This window comes from Acanthaster planci, linkage group LG14, assembly GCF_054643075.1.
Source record: "Acanthaster planci isolate LZ-2023a linkage group LG14, COTS_SCS, whole genome shotgun sequence".
In the NCBI taxonomy this organism is placed as follows: Eukaryota; Metazoa; Echinodermata; class Asteroidea; order Valvatida; family Acanthasteridae; genus Acanthaster; species Acanthaster planci.
Genome location: NC_141790.1, coordinates 9,599,551 through 9,622,533, shown reverse-complemented (window position 1 = coordinate 9,622,533; position 22,983 = coordinate 9,599,551). Strand labels below are relative to the sequence as shown.

The 22,983-nt window shown below is 41.2% G+C and overlaps 2 protein-coding genes across 3 annotated transcripts; both read right to left on the bottom strand.

The window, feature by feature from the left end:
- Nucleotides 1-698: 698 nt before the first annotated feature.
- On the bottom strand, nt 699-8,667 carry LOC110990945 (uncharacterized). The gene is made up of 5 exons (XM_087146036.1): nt 7,642-8,667; nt 5,720-5,895; nt 5,102-5,271; nt 4,705-4,883; nt 699-2,875 (listed from the first exon to the last, which is right to left on the bottom strand). Exons 1-5 carry the CDS (start codon nt 8,015-8,017, stop codon nt 2,820-2,822), a joined length of 957 nt encoding a protein of 318 aa, XP_087002162.1. The 5' UTR covers nt 8,018-8,667; the 3' UTR covers nt 699-2,819.
- A 40-nt stretch (nt 8,668-8,707) lies between these two features.
- LOC110980747 (uncharacterized) lies at nt 8,708-22,010 on the bottom strand. 2 transcript variants are annotated; one of them, XR_015427734.1, is made up of 7 exons: nt 21,607-22,010; nt 19,728-19,770; nt 18,454-18,620; nt 17,115-17,284; nt 15,474-15,649; nt 13,193-14,662; nt 8,708-9,575 (listed from the first exon to the last, which is right to left on the bottom strand). XR_015427734.1 is itself a non-coding variant. In XM_022237690.2 (6 exons), exons 1-6 carry the CDS (start codon nt 22,000-22,002, stop codon nt 14,607-14,609), a joined length of 1,008 nt encoding a protein of 335 aa, XP_022093382.2. In that variant the 5' UTR covers nt 22,003-22,010; the 3' UTR covers nt 9,584-14,606. The 2 variants fall into 2 exon arrangements, 1 of the variants encoding a protein (XP_022093382.2); XM_022237690.2 differs by lacking the exon at nt 8,708-9,575 and having other exon boundaries at nt 9,584-14,662.
- Nucleotides 22,011-22,983: the final 973 nt, after the last annotated feature.

The window sequence follows — 22,983 nt, the reverse complement described above, 5'->3', positions numbered from 1 at the left end:
AGTATTAGAAGCCATTTCTAAGAAAAACACGACTGTGACGTCAAAGAATAGATCGTATTCCATGCTGATAGGTCGCATCCGCTCATAGCAGGAACCAGCTAAGACTACAAGAGTTTTTACGTAGCAATTAATTGTCAATGCGTGTAACCAATTTCTGTTACGCAGCAAAAGCCACGCTTAGCGTGAAGCCACGCTAAGCGTGGCTTTTGCGGAGTGTCACGCGTGTGCGCCTGGCGGATGCACGCCTGCTGTGTTACCAAACTTCCCGCCAGCTTGTCTTTTCTTAGCTTGGGTTGGACTCGCCAGGTTCCTGTCCCAATCCAGTTCGTAAGTGTGACGTCACTTAAGTTTAAACCACGCCCACTACACATAGATTTACATGGACATGATGGAACCATGGGACTGGAAGTTAACGCTCAACATCAGCGTTAGTCTAATTGGAGCCTGCAATCAGAGGTGCGTCCACGTGTATGACAAAGTCACTTTAACGAACCGGACTATATATTGACTGAGTAGCTGGTTGGCTTCTGGGGTCCGTAGTTGGTTTAGCTCTGCGCATGTGCAATTGTTTTTCGATTTATGGAGATGGTGTTTTATACAGCATTTCAATAGATGGCTTTTGGGAAACTTAAGGTTTTTTGCACTGTAATTATGGAAGTGGTTACCCATAAAGAGCAGGTAAATACATCTGAAAGTCGTGTGTGGAAATGACTCAGTAGACAGAGTTTAATCGATTCTAGAAAGTCTTTCAAACATTGTTGAATGCTAACATAAAACCAGCAGGATTCCTCCGGAATTATTACCCGCACCAGTCACTACGTTCTTAGGGTGTCCTAAATACGCTGGACACCATGTACGGGACGGGAAAGAGTCTAAGCCTAGGGGTATTGGCCGTGCTAACGTAATGATGGTGAACATAGTTGATTTCACATTATTAGGTTCATTATTTCATATAAAACCATGAAAGTTTCAAATCAGCCGATTGTACCTTTATCATCTTTGTAAAACATGAAGGTATAGGAAATTGTGGTTATAAATCACCCATTATGGAGGCCTCTAGGGGTGCACCGCAGCAAATAAATTCCCATAGACAGCACTGAGAAATCCTCATACTTCACAAATACTTCAAAATACAACTTTTACAGGTGTTCAGGCTGCATAGAAAAATAATGTTCGACACACCCTCTTTCATTTTCAATTTTAGTGGGTTGACCAATGAATTTTTCAGAAATTCTCACCGAAAGCAGACCACCCCTAAATTGAGAGACATTTCACTGCCCGGAAAAAGTAGCCATTTTGAAAATGCATCCCTCTGCAAAATGGCTAAAATAGTGCCACTTTTGGACCCAATTGCATCCAAATTGCTCAGAATTGGAAAGCCTGAGTCCGGTCCAGAGGTTCAGTGCCATATTTCTTCCATTCCCTAGTTCCATAGTTCTCAGGACCCTCTAATATAGAATATTTTGAGTGTATAACTTTTATTAATGAGCTTGGCGGGCATATTTCTGGCCTATATACGTGGGTGCACCCCAGACTAATCCTTCTTGAGCAGAATTACCCCCTCATCGGTTGAAACGAGCCACGTTGGTGGGCAGTGTTCACTTTGTTAATATTGGTGAGACCGTAACTAGTGCACATCAAACTTGATGATTTAAATAATACATTAACTGCATAAGAAGTGTGTTCGAATTTATTGGTGGCAATGCTTCACCAATCTATTTCCCACAGCCTGACTTTTTTTAATCAGTATCAATTCGGTGCTTATAAGCAAAGGATATTACACATACTTTTTTTTAGCAATATCTGTATTCTACTGATGATGATTTGAGCAATTACTTCACGTAACAGCAAGAATGTACAAAAAAGAAAATTACTTTTAACAAGAGCTGTTTTTATAAACTACTGACATAATAACGCACTCAAGACAATTTCGTCGGAATGAAACATCACTATCATTCACAATGTGAAACAAATTAAATGGCACACTAAAATTTGAAAATACACAAGCTGTCTTAAATATTTACTTGTAACTTTTTATGCATGTAGCGACATGTTTTTCCAACATTTTTTTGTTCACTTTGTTTTGCAATCCCAAACAATGGGAAACTGTGTCCACTGTACTTATTCATTTGTAATTTAAGTCTGATTTTGTTTACCAAAAATTGTGTAGCGTTTTCCTTACTTTATAAAGTCTTCATAAAAAACAATGATTCTACTTTGTTAACCCAATAACCATCGTCCCTGTACCTCAATGCAGTGCATTTCATTGTACATGTACTTACGCTGCCTTAATTAACATCAATAATGACTAATAACTACATTTTTAGAAATATTCTCGTTCAAGCTATTGTCACACTGGTTTTCCCAAAATCTTATTCACTGTTCTTGACATTCTCGAACATTCTTGAACGTTTTCCTATTCCAACAGGCGACCTTCTTCAACCCTAACCCATCTTATTTCTTCATTCTTAACCTATGAGCAATGTTGTTTACAAAACGTTATTGTTTATGCTATTCCTCTGCATCATAATAAAACATGGATCTTTTAAATTGTATACACCTAATAAACAACGTCCCTGAACTTCAGTAGGGTGTTTTGTGTAATAGTATTGTCGCTGCCGTAACTGGGAATTATCTTCAGTTTGCTTCACTTATAATTATCCTCTTTAAAACAAACAAACATGCTCTGGACAGCTGTTTTGACTATCCACGGAACATTTTGAGCATTTGTCTGTTTCAGTTATTTAAAAAACATTAGACCCCAAAACTTAGAACGACGTGTGTTTTAGCATTTGACGCGTCATTCACCTTTGACATTCCTACTCGGCATCGACGTGTATGGTCAAGTAATCCGCACGTCCAACAGTATTGAAACCTGTTAAGCAAAATGCGATGACAGATAAATACCTTTAGCCGGATTTTAAAGCGAGCATTACATTTTTGGAGCCAAATGGTTCCCCCAAAGTCAATATCAAATCAATAATGTGTTAATGGTTTGTTTTTGTAAACACTGAAGTGTATTGAACATGTTTCTCCAAATAACTTCCGTGTGATTCAATAAGAAATACTTATACTTATCAAAGTAGTGGGAGGGCCTATTGGGTACACTTTGACCTTGAAATATGAAAAGGTCACGTATGATAAATATGAATGATGAATATGAATGAGGATAGGGTGAAACCTTGAGTACAATTTGACCTTGGGTAGGGGTATAACAATGGAGTAGGGGTAGAAATACGGTACGAATTGACCCTGACTGTAGAGGGAGAATATGAATATGAACATAGTGGGTTCAATATTTTGGGTACAATTTGACCCCTAACTCTGAAAAATATTTCCCAACACAAAGGACCCGTGGCCCGGGCGGGAAGTCTGGACGTAAACAAAGGGATTATAATCCTTACACAACAGTCCGTGGGTCGACTGCTCCGAAAGCAATTATCGGATTGGGAGTACTAATCCTAACAAACCGTGGGTGTTTGGTTTCGGACAATGGGCGGCTCGTGCCGCCGGTTAATGAGAGAGATAAGCTCTAGATAATAGACTTTACGTAGTGGCTGAGCTGTGTCGGCGGACTATTGCGTTAATGATTACATTGTGTACGTTGGAAGTGAGCGTTGGTCTGACTTAACCTTTGGACACTAAGGAAGAGAGGGCGCCCACATGCCAGCGGTCTTTGGGTTTGGCTTACTATGGCTACCGAGATTCGATCGATTCGGGAAGAAGACTTTATTGTCCCTAGCTGAATTTTTAATCCTTTGAACTAGAGTGTTTTACGTCTCGTTACCCTGTACATGTATACGTTTCACAAATTCAGTCAGAGCGGAGCGTTACTATTGTTCGTTATTGCGGAACCTAAATGTAAAATACAGCATTATATAAAATTAAGAGTTCTGGGGGTGGCATGACGTTAGTTGGGATTTTTAATACGTAGCAAAGGGGTAAATTTATTCGTCGTGCTGTAGAATATTGTGCAGAAGTTCCGGCCAATATCCGACCTGAAAATTATCATTCGATAGTCATACCGATAAGTATAAACAAAACAAATTCAATAGACCCAATAGCCCCCCCACTACTTATCAAAACGTAATTGTTAGTGAAGAGGCGCCAACCCAGCCCTGTCCAACAATGCGGAGTCTATCCTAATGCATCACCCTGTTGTAACAGGTTTGGACTTTGGGAAATACGAACTTGAATAGAACCCGTTGCGCATGACATAGTCCAGAGGACAGTGACAACTATACTTACCCTCAAGCAAGCTTGAATTCTCAATTCTAATATAGTGTGATATAGCTGGGTGATATAGCTAAATTCAAAGGTAGCCCGTTGTTACAGCTCCTCAAGATAAATTGCTGCAAGATAAATTCCCTATTATGCTCGCAAGGTCGAGTGGGATGTAGATGATTTCCAGTTACATGATTTTTGACGGTCAGCGTTCAATTTAAGGCGCCTTTCAATAAGTGCGTGAACACTTCCATCAAGCGTTGCGTATCTGTCAGAATTGCTCCCGGAGCGACGTTTTCAAGGCCGAACGCAGCGCACTCGTGTGGTATGTTAATGGCTCGATTTTTGTGTCCGTCAAAGTGAAACGCATGAACGCATTGTACGCAAGACATCCGAGAAACGTACAAAGTAAGGCGCCTTAATTCGTACACGGCTTATGTATCGGTAAACTTATAAGACAGAGTGCTCGCGTGGGCTCACCTGTGGTAAGCAGGTCTTGCCAACGTACTTTGCCAGCTGCTGCGCTGTACACTATAACAGGATAGGCCGAATATCGCTCCCATTCACAGGCAGCTTGGGTCTTGGATTCCACCACAGCAAGCCAGCCGAAGTCGTTTTGACAGCCACCGTAAATGTCGTTGATAAAGAATCGGCGGTCTCTTCGTGGAGAAAAGAGAAGAAAACAGGCTCTTGTACGTGCAGTGGACATAATAGATTATCTTCAGGCAAAAACGAATTCTAAGTTCTGATTGGTCGATCCATGGTAACAAACATTGTGACATATACATATAACTATATATAGCTCGAAGGAAATAATTATAACAACTGTGTTGCACGCATAGACGTTTTTTCTTCCTATTATCTTATCGATACTCACAGTACAGTGTCCCCTTCGATGCTGAAGAAGTTGACCCCGGTTGATTTCAGGTCCTCCCACGGACTTGAGATGAGACGGTCCTTAGTGAACCAGTTGAGGATGTCTGATCCAGTTCCGTTGAATAACACCTCGGCTCTACAACCGATGAAATCGCACAGGGACAGTTTCACCTGAGGACGAAATCCATTGGGTAAAAATGTTCCACTGGTAACCAATACTGCAATAAGCGTACCCTGAATCAGGTTCGAATGAGTTTTAGTTTCCACTTCAAGAGTGCATGAGTCAGTAAGGCCAAGAAAAAATGCACGTTTTGAATCGTTGTGTAGCAAAATCAGGTCGCGACGCGTTAAAGCTGCGTAAACTTTGCGGGCTACTCAATGAGATATTAGCAAAGCAGCCCCCACGAGTCGGGCAATGGAGACATCATTCCTCGAGAAAATTTTAACTGAATAACAAAAGGCAAACTACCCGGGAAGACAAAATCTCCTAAGGCAGGCAAATTTATCGGAGGCGGATAATAGAATCTTCCGGGTGACAAAATCTTAATCCACACCGGTTCAGAAATGGACAAGGTTAGATCCAAATCCAGAAATCCTCGACAAGATTCACCATACTCACCCGCCTTACATTCAGGTCGGTGCTTCTCCAGGCTCTGTGTAACGAGTCGTTGCGGTAACTCCCACCAACTCCCATCACACTTGCGTCCCAAGACGCGGCAGTCCACATGTCATACAGCTTCACACCCCTTCCTGTCACGCCATTGAACACAAGCCGCCATTGGGCAGGAGCGCTAGCTGTGGCGTTTTAACGAAAAATGTTAGTGGAGACGAGGCAACAGACAGTTTCAAAGGCTTTGCTCTCATGGCACCAGTAGTTTTCCGATTCACTAAGACGAACAGCCTACCAGACTTATCCTGATCTCATCAGTTAAATATTGTTCCTTTGGAACAAAGTAATTACTAGCCCCCCCACCTTCAAGGCACTGTTAACCACTTCAATTCACGCTAGGGTAGGGGGGTAGTGCCATTTAAGAATTTGTTAATGGAACCAACTAAAAAAGACAATTTAAAAGCGTTATTTGCAATACAATTTTAGCCCTCATCATTTAATGAAGCGAAAATGACGTCTCAACAGATTTTCAACAAAATGTGACCGAGTCGAAAATGTGTAACTTATTTACAAATCTGCCTCACAAGTATACTTGGTATGAACTGGCTTCATAGATGTTAGTATTTGGCAACCCAAGAACGCTGTTGGCGAGTCACTTGTGAACCGAAACTCTCTTTCAAAACAGAGCGCAGAATCTTTTGTTTTAATTTATGCGCAGCTGTTTTTCTCCAAACGTGCATAGCTTCAGCTGGGTAAGGAGTATTACTCTAAATCAAGTTTTTGAGCTACTTTGTTCTTACTTCTGATAAAACAAAAACCAAAATAAAAAAAAATGGATTGAAATATTTTCAATTATCTACTAAAAACATAATATTAGTCTTTACAATAAATGTAATAGAAAAACTAGAGTAAAGTTGATTATATATAACGGTTTTGCCCTTACCCAGCGTATATTAATAAGCACTGTATGCTCAGTGCTTGTCCGAGAGCTTGCGAAAAAGTCCTCACAAGCTTACTCGGGTGGGACTCTAACCCACGACCTCCTGCTTACTAGTGCAGATGTCTTAACCACTCGACCACCGAGCTTGCCGGGGTCGGCTGGCCTGTCCGAGTCAAATGAAGCAGCGGGTACCGCGAACTATTTTCAAGATGTATTTTTGCGTTGGGGAGATGTTAATTATATATAACGGTTTTGCCCTCACCCAACGTATATTAATAAGTACTGTATGCTCAGTGCTTGTCCGAGAGCTTGCAAAAAAACTCAATTGAGTAAAGTTTTTAAAACATTTTGACGGAATAATTTCGAAAAAAATCTCCAAAAAGAGTAAGTTAATTTTTTTCTTGAAACACACAGCTGGATTTTTAATTTTCTGGCAAATCCCAATGATTTTTCAAAATATGAACCTCTTTATGTCACTGAACGTCCACAGTGCTAAATTGGATTTATAGCTCTTTATTCCGTCGCCACCGAAATAGAGAAGATTGGCAGAATGTAAAACACATTCCAAAATTAAAAAAACTGACTTTCACATACTGTTTTTAATGATACTGCATTTTGCCAAAATTCACAATCCTTCGTGGTACCATACGTACAGTAGAGAAGGGTTTGGAATATTATTTTATGAAATTGGTGCTAACTACCTGTAGCTATACACGGACAAAGAAATATTAATAGCCGGATTTGTCACGAGTGACCGTTAACAAAAACACCACCAACTGCAAAAATGTCAGGCCAAGTCTCGATAAAACAAGATAACTCTTTTGGATTGATTTATGTCTTCGACTCAGTCTTACTCCTGCCAAAAATTTTGGACTTGACCATCTTTTGGACTGGCTCATCTTTTAGACAATGGACCATGATTACAGAACAGTTTGGTGGTATCAGGGAGGAATCTGGAAAGTCTTTCAGCCGTCATCATGACTCGTCTTACCAGCATCGAAGTATGTGCATGTGTCGTCACACGGTGAGTGGCGAGGCGTTTCCTCATCTTCATCGAAGTACACCCTCCCCTGGGCTGCAGTGAAGTTTCTAGGATGTTCTCGTCTTGTGGCAAGGTTCAACTCGCACGTTTTGTTGCAGTCGTTGAAGTTAAAAGACTTGCAACGTCCATCCATGCTACAAGCGCGTTCGCAGGTGACACGAGAACGTACAGTTGTATGGGCGTACGTAAACCCCTGCAGTACACAATTTTCCGCAGCGTACTTGGTTTTTGAGAGTGGATTACATTGATCACCAAACACGAAAATGACCATTCCACCAAAAATTATCAGCCCCAAAACTTCGACACCAGCATCGAGTCTCGTCATTGTCGAACTTCTGACTTCACTGACTTATTGAATTTCGCTGAATGTTCCGTTCTCAATCATGAAATCTAAGCCCTACCAAGGAATTGGTATCAAGCAACGAGCACGCGTTGCCTTGCTGGTGTTACTAGTTGACAGTCTGCTGCAGTGTGGAAGATCGTGGGTGAAGCGCTGACGTAATCCTGCCCATGATTTACATGTATAGTCTCTAGTCGTGGCGTGTGGCACCCCAAATATTAGTGCAGGGATACAAAACATGAAGACAAGGCAATAGAGGGATTTCACATTAACGCCGTCTGCGCATATCTGCATCGAAACCGAGGCTCTCTGTGTTGAACTTCGTCGCGCGCGCCCGCGGAGTCCACACAGTACATGCAGTATCCGGTTCGTAAGTGTGACGCCACTTCGGTTTAAACCACGCCCACTGCATAAGATACACAACCATCGCTGGTACGTTAGTTCGCGGTCAATTGTCGTTATTTTTTCTTTTGATTTTACGTGTCAAGTCATCCTAAAAGACTTTTCCACAAAAATTTGCAGCCTGAAAAGTCTGAATATAACATACTTTTATGTATTTTGTGTCTTGACTCCTTACTTTCAATCGTCTGATCGTATTAAGAATTGAAGCTGACACATACAGCCTCGTTTTCAAACGTGGATGTGTCGTATTGGGATCCATCTATTAATTAAGTACGAGTAGCGAAGCAACGAGCGCCCTGACTGGTGAAGGCTTACGTCTTTCTTTACATTTCTCTATACAAATTGGTACAGAAAATTCATGTATAATGCATAACATTTTGTGGATAATGACCACTAAAATGCAACATTACTCGTATAGACGTAGAATAACTGATGTCATACGCGCTCACGAGGAAGGCTCTTGAAAACCAATTTCCTTCACCGGATCATTGGAACAATACTTCCTTTTGCCCACGGAGTGATGATAATCAATCAGTCTTTGCACACGGTCGACTGCTGATCGCTAAACTAAAGCAGTAGTATTTAAATTTTTTAGTAGCCACGCCGCATAGACAAGTTCACTAATAAATTCTCATTTTGGGGCACACATGCATAAAAAGCAAGCGTAGGCCACAAGCTTGAGCGGCCCATTGAAAATGTGCAGGGAAAGAAACTCATTGGTCATTTTCTTTCACCTTTTGGACTTTTTCACCTTTGTCTTCAGGCAACCCTTTAATTTCAATTTGTCTGCAGCATAAATGAAATTTTTTTTTGTTCTTTGTTGCTTTATAACCTGCTTTTGCCCAACGTATATCCGTAACACTATGCTCAGTGTTTGTCCAATATCTTGCATAAAATTCACAAAGGAATAATCGGGTTTTTAACAAATTGCTTGAAACCCGGCTGTTTCCGCGTAAAATGTCTTTTAGGTAGCAATACCACCGTTTTAAGTTAAAGTGATACTCAAGGTTGAATTTTGTGTCCGTGCAGCTATTTTGTTGACAATCGGCGCTGCATACGTTACCAAGCGAGAGAGACATCACATCGTTGTACGCTGGTCATGCCTATGTAGGTTGCCTGTACTCTGGCGAAACAGCACGCACTGTAAAAGCAAGTTTTTTAAACACCCTCTTCGTAAAATAATCCAAAGCTAAACAGGTTGTGGTGCTTATTGATTTGATAGAAACCAGACTTTATTCATACACAATCATCAGTTTGATCTTTTCTTATGTTAGTTTTAATATTATACGGTGCTATTGAATGTTGCAATAGAATTGGCGCTCAAGAGATGAGAGGGAATATTTCCAAGGATAGATTTGCGCCGGGGAGATGTTAATTTTCGATATTTGCCCTGCACGACGTGTATTATAACACTGTATATTCAGTGTTTGCCCCCGGAGGCCTGTGGGAAAAAACCACAAGCTTACTCGGGTGAGACTCGAACCCACGACCTCCTACGGGTGCAGACGTCTTAACCACTCGGCTACCGAGCTTGCTGGTGTCGGCATGGCTGGCTTAAGTCAGATGTAGCAGTGGGTACCACGGACAACTATATCCAAGGACGGATTTGCGTCGGGGAGATGTTGTGGTTTTTCTCACAAGGCTTCGGCAGTAAACACTGAGTATACAGTGTTTTAATACACGTCGGGCAGGGCAAAATTCCAAAATTAAATGATAATAATGTTGATATTAATATTCATGTTATTATTTCAAACAAACTCTGCTGATAAAGTTAGACACAATGACATATTTGGGTGTTAATAAGTAAACACAAACACAGGTTTTTTAGGTGGTTACACTTTCCGAACACAGTAACAAGATTCTTTCCAAAAAAGGTATTTAAATTTAATGGCTTTACGTTCACAATAAACGCAAAAAAGAGCGTTGGTTTTTATATTACAAACAGTAGAAATTAACATAATGGATATTGTCTCTTTCAGTTGATATGGAAACCCGGCTTTACTCACACAACCATCGGCGAATGGCTATTATTAATCACAAGAGTAATCTGTAGTCTGGAACGATGCAACAGGTAGCTGACTTGAAATTGTGTGTGCCCGCTGTCGGGTTTAATGTTCATGAGTACCCGGGCTGTGCGAGGTTTATAAGATTCATTCAGTTAATGTTTGCACAATGTGTCTAGCCATTAGATTTTGCATCCATAGCTTTCATACTCCTTTGAGGCTTTGCAGTATAAATGATAGATTCCATATTCAGGGTGCATGAAAATTAACGATGCCGAGGGAAATTCTAGCTTCACCTACAGAATTGCTTTGATGATGGACTAGTCTTAGTACTCTTAACGCGTATTTTATATGCCTGGGACAGTTTATAGTATTGTATGCAATGTGTGCATCAATCCTTTCGCAAAAGCGGACAGTGGATTTTCAATCGTCGCTCTCAAACTTAACCCTTTGCCGGGTAGACGGAGACAACGCCCTCTTTGTTGCGTATACCTCAGTGAGACCATAAAGGTTATTAAATTACAGCCAGATTACAATTAACTAAAGTCTGTGGTGAAGTGGATGGCACGCATATTGTGCAAATTCACAACACTCTCGAAGCTGGGCTTCATTCCCAGCTATTGCCCTGTTTTTTTTTCGTCCCCTAAAATTAAGAACATTCTTCTTATTTAACTCTTAACCATGGGCTGTCGGTGGTAAATCACGGGAAAACATTAACACAAATGGAACTGAAGCACAAAAGTAAACCAACACAAACAAACAACCAAACAAATCTGGAAGAGTAAGATCGCAACGAAGCTAATATTAATGCTAGAGATTTAATGAGTGAAGCTCATGCGTACAACGGGTAAGAAGGATTCACATTATGAAGGCACGACCTAACCCAAGGACGGCATCGTCCAAGTAAATGTCAGTTTAAAAGCTTCAATCACGTAGAACATGATGTTCATGCTATGGTGTGGTGCAAGAGGAAGAGCATTAAGTACGTGTATACTTTCAGGTTTGCAGGAACATATGTTTCTTGAAATGGGGTGAAATAGAACGCCCGCGTAAAGTTTGGAATACTACGACAAGGGCTGCCATGTCGTGTTGACGATGCAGAAATCGAATGTTTGTGTCTGACTATAAGTGCAATAAAAATTCGTTGGCGCCAGGACAGTATTGCAGAATTGAAATAAGGAAATTTGGCGGATTAATTAAACTTATTAGGATGCCAATGATCCATTAACCTTCGTTTGCTGGGTTGGTTGCGCTGGATTGGGTTGGGCTTGTTGTTTAGGCTGGGTTGGGTTAATCAAGTTTTTGGTTTTATTTTTTTGGGGGGTTAGGTTTTTTTACCTCAAAACAACACTGCGTAGGGATTATTCACAGATTATTTGTTTTCCTGCACTTTTGCCGAAAGGCTTTAAAGTTTGCCCTGAGATTTGTTGCTCCTTTAAGCCAAATCAGTTTTTGAAAATTGTTTTTTGGTTTCTGATAAAGTTTTTAGCTACTTCCAATTAACAAATGGGCGCATTTTTTCGTCGATTTTTGCTTTCAGCAATTTCCGACTAAAATTAGTTTTTTTTATTTTAGATTACCTGTTTTGCTGAACAAAATACGCAAATAAAACAAAGAACACAACTCCTCCCTTAACCACATCATTTGGTGCATTGCAAAATAGGCTATAGTACAGAAGGGGAAATTTATCATTATTTAATGAGTGTTTATTATGAAAACACACTTAAAACAGTTGTGCTATTATTTTGTAATGAGATATCACCGCTTTAATAGAATGTATGGAACATTTCGTCCACCGTAGTTCATTATTCGAAACCTAAGCCAATTAGCTGTTCCTGGTTTCATGAAGTGTCGTCAAAGATTAATCTTCAAACAATGTCCCTGTGCTTCCATACAGCGCACTGAGTACTGTCGTTGCCATATCCGGTAATTATCGTCAAGGCCGAGAAGCTTTTTCAGTTTTCCTCGTTGGGGCTATTTTGGCATGTTTTTTTTCTTTTTTTCGGAAAGCTTTTTCTACGCTCCACGACACATTCTCAAACATTTTTCTAATCCTACAGCTTAATTAGGCCCCAAAATGTAGAACCATACTGGTTTGGTCCGCATTTGATATGAATGAATACCTTAACTCGGCATCGATGTGTATAGTCAAATAATCTGCACGTCCGACTGTACTGATATCCGTCAACACTGAGCGATAATGACAGAATATGTTAAACCTTTCTAGTATCCAGAATTTGAACTGAGAATTTGGTTGGCAAAAACACTTCCCCTGAATTTATCTTAAAATTAACCCGTGTGAGGCCTAATAGGTGTATTTCCGTAAAGACTGGCTGGAACGGGTTTTCCCTAAATTCTAAAAAGTTGCCATAAACAGCGCCAATGCCGCCCTCGCCGCCGACGCTTTTGTGTTTGCACTGGAAACGCACGCGGTGTAGTAAATGTAGGACTCTGTGAAACACGGGCTTCTTAACGGTGACGGGCCATGTCTTAAGTCACAGGACAGTGCAAATCCACATATTTCCAAGGAAAAAAAACTAAATTTCTGACAGTCAGAATTCCATATCCCAGAAAAGGCTAGAACCGAATTTCTCAGCCATGGCCGGAAATGATATGCACAAGTTTATGGAAAATACTTAAAGTCGTCAGCCGACGGCTTCCACGGGTGCGCGTGTCATTTGCAGCCCCAGTCGTGTAATTTGCACACGGTTAATGTCTCAGTAGACTCAGCGGGCATGGGTTCATTTAAGCTCACCTGTGGTTAGCACGTCGTGCCAACATTATCTGGCAGTTGATGTACTCTAAAGTATGATACGGTAGGCCAAAGATCGCTCCCATTCACAGTCAGTGCCGACCCTGGACTCAACCACAGCAAGCCAGCCAGTGTCATTTGGACAGTCACGATAATTGCACGGTTGATGAACAACCGGCAGTCTCTTCGCGGAGACAAGTAGAAAAACAGGTCCTTGTACGGTGACCATTTATTTAATGGTGGATTTCTTTGCGATTGCACGTGCAAAGTCGACACCGTGGCACGTGTAGTCGAACGACCGTCGCGTCGCAGAGCGCAAAAACTGGGTTGCTATTTTTCCCATACGGTGAAATCTGAAGCTGTGCGTCGGATTGGAAGCTCAATCTCCAATAGACAGCTGCAAGCAGATATCCGAATCCGATCCAAATCCGATAGCCTTAGCTCAAAGCGATCCGCTCCGATGACCTTCATGGCTCAATCCGGAGTGGATCCAAATCGGGCCAAAACAAATTCGCCAATAAACATAAGAACTTCAGGTGTGGCCAATTTCATGAGTCACAGGCCTCATTGTAAACTGAATAAACACTCGTCGAAACCTATACATACTGTTGTTAACGAAAACTAAGTCTTCATGAGGTCTGTGAGTGCTTTGTTCTTCCATTAAGGTATATCTACACAAAAGGTGTTCAAATTCATGAATAAAGGCTTCATTAATCTGCAGCTACTTTTAATCGCTATTAATTTGGTGCCATTAAAAATACTTTACTGATGATGGTTTGTGCAATTAATTCACGTAACAGTAATATGTGTCAAAAGAGCAATTAATTACTTTCATCGAATACTGTATTTATATACTAGTGACATTAAAGCACACTTACGACAATTATAACTTATACACTGAGGTGAAGTGTCGCTAATATAGTAAAATATAATAATTAGAACGTTGACAGTTAAATGCAAACCTAACATTTGGCATTATACACGAGCGTCGTTTGAGTTAACCATGGCTTTACCCATACCCCATCTTTAATCGGCATTCCCAAACATGGCATATTTTGTTCACTGTACTTTGTCATTTGTAACCTAAGCCTGGTTTGTTTGCAAAGAATTAATGTAGTTGACTTCATAAAGAGTCTTCAAACATTGATCCTTTACTTTGTATGCGCAATATAACACGACGTCCCTACACGTCAATGCGGTGTCTCGTAATGATCGTCAGTGATGACTGAAACATAATTATGCTTTTTCAAGTTTTCTTGTGCGAGCTATTTTCAAATCATTTTTCTGGAAAGCTGTTTTTACGTTCTATGAGACATTCGGGGACATTTTCTAATCCACCAACATAAACATTACCAGCCAAAATATTTAGAGCAATTGCGTGTTTTCGCATCGTAAACGCCATTCACCTTTGAAATTCCTACTCGGCATCGATGTGTATAGTCAAGTAGTCCGCACATCCAACGGTATTGGCACCTGTTCAGCAAAAATGCGATTATGGCAATCAACATGTGTGACCTTTCCACTCTGCAGAATTCAAAGGAAGCATTTTGAGAGTCGAAATACTCCTCATAAAGGTATCCTGAAATAAGGTACTTTGTAGTTCGTTTGAATACACAAGGGCACTGAAGCAATCAAGTGTCACCGAATACAAGTTTATCGGAAAGTTGTCCATCCATACGACTCAGATGGGATTGTATAATGCGGTGTTTTGAATGACGTGGAGCACAGAACAGTGACAGCTACATGTATTGTGAGCAATATTGGAGGTAGAAGGCGTTACTGGGGGGACGAGGTTGCAACCAGCTCCACCCCAACCCTCAGAGCCTTTGCCCAAATTGTATGCGACCCCCGGTTCAGACATTAGCACGGGAAACAATTTGGGGGTTGTTTGCCTTGGTCAGTGTTTTAATTAATCATTGAGTGCACCCCCCCCCAAAAAAAGATTAGGGTTACAGGTACCCACCCCCATGTAAAATATTCCCCAGTTACGTCACATATAGGAGGCTGGAAACCCGGGATGTATGGATACAAAGAAAAGAGACCACGATTTCATGAAAGTCAATTTTTTGTATCCGGAGCAAACGCAGTTCCATTTTTAGGCAGCCAGGAAACAATGTGGATGTTCAGGGGCAATTCTTAAAGCCGCTAGCTGGTGGCTTTACGGGCTTCATTAGTGTGTGTATCATTTCCAGCCGTAGCTGTGTGATTTGGACACGGGCAACGCCTCCATAGACTTATAGACAAAAATTAAGAAATATAGAAAAATTGCCACGTGCAAGCTCACCTTCAGTCACCACGTCCTCCCAACTTACATAACCAGCTGCTTTGCTGTACAATATGACAGGGTAGGCCGGAGGTCGCTCCCAGTTACATCCACTTGTCATGGAATCCACCACGATCAACCAGCCACGGTCCCCTAGACAACCCCCATAATAGTTGTTAATGAAGAACCGCCGGCCTCTTCGTGAAGGAAAAGGAAAGGAAATAGTGATCATCACTGGTAAACGATAGAACATCTTGGTTGCAGCTGTTCTCGCAACAATACGGGCTAGAACACACAAAAATATCGAAAGCCGTCTACTAGCCGACATGCGTGAAGGGTGCAGTGCACTAGTTCAAGCCGTATAAAATCAACTAAGTTCAGGGCTCAAATCGACATTACTGGTGTTTATAAAACAAAAGGAATTACATTTTCATTTACACAAAATAAAGTCACCCAGATAGCTTCCAAACCCGCGGCCACTTTCCAAATGGCATCCATCTACTTTCGCGGGCACTGAGGAGTGTTTGTCATCCACTAATCAGCTCTGCCCTCGGACGGCAGCCCCCAAACCCAAGCAAGGAGTTGATCTTGGCCGATATTTCCACAATTCCTTCTTTTTTTTCGGCGATACAGCCCCCTTTTCAAAAGAAACTGTAACGCCATTTTTTATGCTAATGAGCTCGGAGAAAGTAACGCTTGAATTAGTGCACATTCACCCTTAGTGAATTAGGAACAAAATACATTGTATCTGCCATGAGAGTGCCAAATGCGTTAGATAGGGTCAGCGCACACTTGAAGAGAAAGGTTATCAGGTAACAAATTCGAGTCCACACACAAACCTCGGTATTCTGTACAGTTGTGCCTGGACGTAAGCGCTTACACCCTTTAGCCAGGAAGCATTAAAAACTTTTCCAGGCAAAAGGAAGTACGCCTATCCATGCAACTGTTTTGTTTAAATAAAATATAAAGATTTCTTTGCAAAAAGTTTTCAAACGTATTTCCCAAGTCGTTCAATAAGTTATTCAAAAGGTTGCTTTTTGCACAGCCAGTGGTGATTTTGGAGTAAATTCATGCAGTTTTTTTTCTAAATAAAGAGAGTGTATTTCTTATACCCTTTCGCCGGCAAAATGGCAAGATGATCGCACGCTTTAGCCCGTCACTTGGGGAGTTATGATCCTCATTGAGGATCAGACCGCCACTCGTTCCTTTTTATTTTGTATCTAATGGACAGCGGGGGACCAGTCGAACGCTTCCACTATTTTTAATCCTTGGTGCATGTCCCCAGCACGATGGAAGGCTGTTGAGCTCAGAAAAAAAGGGGGAAATCCCTTTTACAATGGGGGGGGGGCATTTGATACCCCCCCTCATTGTCAGCCCTTTAACCCTTTTTGTCTTCAAAAGTAGAAATTTCCTTAAATCTTCAAGTGGGTACGATTCATAATCAGGCATCATGATGCATTGCACATCGTTAAATCGCAAGTCATTACATTATATGTCGCAAGTTGAGTCACAATCCGATTCAAACGAATTGTGACAAATGCGCCTCATTTGACTGGCCGGTATTGTGATGTTCTGAAACTTCACTGACATGCTGGCAGTAAATGAAGCGACTAACCAACATTACGTCGTCTGAATAAGAGAGACATTGGTTTCCATACTCACGTTACAGTGTCCCCTTCGATGCTGAAGAAGTTGACCAGAGTGGATCTCAGGTCCTCCCACGGACTTGAGAGGAGACGGTCCTTGGTGAACCAGTTGAGGATGTCTGATCCGGTTCCGTTGAAAATCAACTCAACTCTAGACCCATTGAAATCGCACAGAGAGAGCTTCACCTTTTGGCGAGATAAAATTAGAAGGAAAGACATGCTACCAATGGAGCTCGCCTTGTCAGGTCATACACTGTAAAACCCTAGAACGTTTGACGCGTTTATAAACTACAAGTTACACATTTGAATTCGCGGTACGGTTATGAGACGTGAACGTGTTTGAAATATAAAGTGTTTATCATCAGGACACTAAACGCCTGTTTATAGCGGCTTCAAACGTGAATTCGTTATTATCCGCCAATGCCGATGAAATTCAAATCTCATGTTGTAGGTGGTTCATTGAAGTTGATATAATATGAACGAAGAGTGCATGCGCTGTATGTACACGCACGTGCATGCGCACTTTGATCTCTTTCCGCGTCCTCAGTATATACGCCTGCAGGCTGTTGTTAGTTGTAAAATGTAGAGCAGTCGGCCAGTTCAGAGTTGCATTTATTCGTTTCTTACACAGGTTCGTTTATTCGTTTCGTTCTTTAAAAGAATTAAGGTCTGTCAACAGTATTTCAATCATTTTTTCAGTATTCCCGCGTTAAGTTAAGTAGCAGTTGACATGAGACTCTTCACGTTACTGCAAGTGACTTGAACACGTGTATGTCGTCGTTACCCGATAATGTTGTTAATAAACACCGCACCCTTTATAAGCGTGCCGAAGTGTTAAAAGAGTGTTGCAGCCTATACGCATGTTTAGGCGTTTACTTAATAAACACTAAAACGGGTTTATAATTAGAAGGTTTATAATTAACCATAAACATACGTTGCGTTTATTAAATAAAATAGTATGTTCAGCATATTAGCATATTGTATGTGTTTATTTACAAACGAGTCAAAATGTATAAGAGCTGTCACAGATTTGTGTTTGATTTGCTCTTAGAAGTTAAACGCTTGGGTTTACAGTGTAGGTTTACTTTAGCAATTTGCGGTGCGCCATTTGTGGTAAATCTCTACATTACAACCGAGCCAGGCAGGCTAGATGGCCTAGCAGAACACAAACGAAACAAAAGAAACAAAAGTAAGACTTTGGTAGCGTTCTCGTCCATTCAGTTCAGCTTCTTCCTGTTCACGCTTTTGCACCAAATTCTATACGTTTGGACTCTAGCAAAACCGGCTCAGGCACGGCCAAGGTCAGGCCCAAGTCCAGGAACCGGGACCAATTCAGGCGAAATGTGCATACTAACCCGCCTCACGGTCAGGTTTCCGCTCCTCCAGGCCTTGTGCAAAAAATCATCTCGGAAGTTCCTACCGGCCTCCATCATGCTTGCCTCCCACGACACGGCAGTCCACATGTCATACAACTTTACACCTGCTCGTGCTACGCCTTTAAACACGATTCGCCACCCAGGGTCTTTGAGGTATAAATGATGAATATTGCAGTTTTATGTAAAAGTGAGTACCTTTCACCAATTACCTCCCCCCATCTTGCTTTTTTCAAATGGTTTTCAAAATAATTTCAAACTGAGCTTATAGGAGTTGGCAACGTCAATTACAGAATTAAACAAAGGGATTTTAAGTTCTTTAAAATCAGAATATCAAAATTAGCAGATGGTTAACGGAAAATAGCCAGAAGGAAATTGAAGCAATCCTTTTTAATTTATGCGCAGCTGTTCTGATCCAACTCTAAACAGCTACAGAAGTATTTCAGTCACTTCATTGTAGATCTGATAGAATGTTGGAAAACCAAAAGCAAATACCAAGGAAAACGTCGCATTCGAATGACCAAAATTAAGTCTCACAATAAATAATATTTGTAGTTTCATTTCGAAAACAAAAGTGGACGCATGCAATTCAATGCAAACAGACAGCAATATGCACCACAATTTTACGGCTTTGATTACTAAAAACCACCATTTCAAAAGTCAACCGAGCAGCTTTTCTAAATGTAGTTGATTTTACTGGTGATCAGCTCTTTTTGATGACATTATGATAAAACCATAATATTTTCCACTTTACCAGTAACATGGATTTCTGCAGGTACTAGTGCATGTCTTACCAAAAAGAAAATGGAAATATAGCTTTGCTAAGAAGGTATGTAGAAAAGAATGTCAGACTTATAAAAAAAAAGCATATGAGGATTTCACCACGACGTTATCCTACGACCTGTAACACCTGGGTCGAAATCGAGCCAAAAAAATCTTTACAGAGTCTTCAGAGTAAATGCCTGTGAAAGAAAATCACTGGATAATGTCATGGTGGTGTCACTAAAATATTTGGTAAATAAGCATTAAGAGGGAAAAATCTGCTGACGTCATGAGGACATCAGAGGAAGAATAGGATGACGACTTCCAAAGTAAATGTTACCGTTCCAGGGTTTTGTATGATACATCAGACACCACAACAATCTAGATTTTTTGTTTCCATTAACAATTCAGCATAAACATTACACAATCAAACACGACAGGAATGAAAGAACTAGAAGTGACACAAAACAGGGAAGCAGTTGAAAACGTCTTACCTAATGCTGGTTTTGAATCAAGTCCCAGGCACTTGGAGTTTGCCTAAAAAAACACACACACATTCGAAACCCGATCAGGGCGTCGTCAGGTCGCGTTGACCGTTTGGAATGTTTTTAAATAGGATTTGTGGCTGAAAATTTGATTCGTAGAAAATAACTGGATGAGGCATAAGGTTTAGTTAGCTTCTGTCTTTGGCACTTTAACTATCTTTAAGGTGTTGTTGTTTTTGAGGGCACCTGCATTTTATATGGTTGTTTCACAAGACCAAATGCGACAAAAAGTAAAAAAAAACGTTAATGCTGCAACTTACTTCTAGCGACACCGTGCCGCAACAAACTAATTAAACAACTGTAAATTCTCAAGTTTCTTTTCCAATTGGTCTGTTTCGATGAATCCTTGAACAGAGAAACCACAGACGATTATTTGAGATTTAAATACAATGGCGACCACCCCAAACTAAAGAACTCAACAGCCACACATTCTTTTGTGTCGTGCCTAAAAACTAACAAGCTACACATGCTTGCATTTTTCCTAGGTCTTATCAGATCGCGTAATAGAGCTCAGAAATCCATTAATGACTACGGTAGTAAGGTGCAATTTCAGGTTGTAACTGTAAACAAATTTCAGGTTGTTAACATATTTAAAACAAGGGAGAACACGTTTAAAACAAAATTTGCAAGGTTGAAGCAAGAAAAGTTGCCGTGTTGGGTTCATACTTGCATTACGGACTCATTCCTGCTGGCTCTAAAATGGCGTCTTCACTGATCAGAATAACGAAATGAAATTAGATGCGCAGGTGAATGACGGAAACAGTTCCATTCTAGATGGATGCCTGTTTTGTTCGGCCAAAATGTGTCTGCGTAGACAGATAATTTAATTCGAAGGTGCTGCTGAGAGTTGTAATTGCTCTTCGAGGTCGCCAGTCTTTCGCGGAGACCATAGGCGTAAAGGGAACTCTAGATTGGTACAATTTTGTCACTGCCGTGACGCAAAATTGCAATCTATATCGTGCTTAGTGCAATCGTTCGTTTGAAAACCGTGAAAATACGCTCATTTATGCTTCGATGAGCATTTCGTCACAGAGAGGCGAATTTCTCGATGTTGCGTATAAGTAAACTTTCGCTTAAGTCATGTTTGAACTTGATCATTTTTGAGCTGAACTATTGAATATGTGGTGCAAGAGCATTTGCCTTTATTCACCTTATCAATAAATGATAATTAATTACCTGAAATTCAGGATTATTTCTTCATCTAATATTTTCCGGTATTGGAGACTAGCGGGCTGTTGCCACTACATGCAAAATTGTCACCCGTGCATTGTAGTTGCCTTTTTGTTAAAACGGGCAGAAACGACTTCACAATTCGTATATCTGCTGTGCGTAATTAGCCTCTTCGTGAAACTAAACATGCGATGCAGTTGAATTTGGTCCCATGGACATGGGGAAAATCCCGGAGAGTGGGGGTATACATCCCCCACACACACTTTTAAGGTAGGATATGGGCTATTGGATCATCCTCCACTTTTTGTGGTGAGCAAAAAAAATTAAAGTGGATGGCGAAATTTTTTTCCTAAAAAACCCATGTCACTCTGAATACATATTACACAGTCATGTATATTAATATCATGTAGATCGACCTCTATAGAGTCATATTGTGTCCCCCCCCAAAAAAAACCCTTTTTTTCAAATTTTCATGTCATCCCCCATCTTTCCCCGCCTCCCATCCCCCAATTTATGGAGATCATGATGATTCAGCTAATTTGAAAAGATTGATCAAAAAGAATCCACGTGATAATGGTAAAAAAACGGGACTTTGAAAGGGTGTTGATTTTTGGCCAAGCTGGATTCTTCTTGAATACGGTGACGATTTTACACTAACCTGCCCCGTTTCCGCACCGTAGTAGGAGAAACCGCTCTCTACCACCAAACTTTCGGGGAACTCTTCCACCCTGGCATCATTAAGCTCGCAGGTTCTGTTGGTCTTGCCGTAATTGAAGGACAAGCATGGGGAGTCTTTTTCCTTCAAGCACGAGCACAGGACCGCGCACCGGACCAGCGAAACCCCAGACAGGCTTCTGATGGCATGACCGACCAGCGTGCGGTGAGTGAGTGCCTTGTACACAGTAATCTTGGTACACCATCCCCCGGGCGACCCGATCGCCATGCGTTCGTCTATCACTATCGCCAACACCACGACTGCAATAACAACACTTAACTTCATTTCATTCTTCAAAATGGCAGAACACCTTCTGACTGCTGATAATGTTGCCTCCATCTTGTTTAGAGAACATATCGCATCTGCCTTCAAAATATGCACATCATTGGTACTTGGTGATCCGCAATTACAGAGGCCTATGCACAACAATATTGTAATGTAGGGAGCCGCCCGTGTATATTGTTGCATGGCAACGTATGCGATCACTTTCAAACTTAGATGTGTTTCTACGCCTATGTTGGAAACAGTTCTGGTTTCTTTTATGGTGAATGTACTTGAATTAGCTGGGGCTTCCCCAAGACATTTTGGTTAATCCTTGTCGAGTCTCTGGATTTAATTACACAGTAGTTTTAAAGTGATTAAATGGGCCTTATTTATACCGTGCATGGATACGTCATTCCATGCTCGTTTTGCCGAGCCCGCTGTGTCCAGCGCACGCCGGACCTTCAGACCTTCTGTCTGAGATTCCGTCAACCTTTTGCCTGCTCAGAGGCTTCAGGCCAGAGCCTGCGGACCATTCTTTCTTGTGTTCAGATTACAGTCGCAAGCCACAAGAATAGATTACCCCCATGTGTTAACTTGTGCGTGAAATGAACTCATGGATGAATTTATGTTAAATGACCTCATGTAGCTTAATTAGCGAAGGAAATGTTGTCCCTCCCTTCAGAACTTACTACAAGCGCCTACAATGTCATGCATCCTTGGCACCACATTACCAATGCTTCATTTGTGCACCGGCAATGCACAATGAGCCAGTTTGTAATCCTTAAAGGAGGAAAAGAAACATGTTTCATCAGCATAAGCGGCTTACTGATTCTGCACTGCATTGTGGGAACATTATGCTAATTTCCTAACATAAACCCCAGGCGTTGGCGAGAGGGTAACCGCCCCCTTTTGTTGGTGGAGGGGGGCTAGTCTAAGGGTTGGAAGACCCTATAGAATTAATATCTTTTTCGAAAGAGAGCCATCCACAGCCCTACGTGTGGGGCTAGGTCTGGCGCAACCTTCTGCAAAAAACTTTGATCTTGAAAATGACGCCAA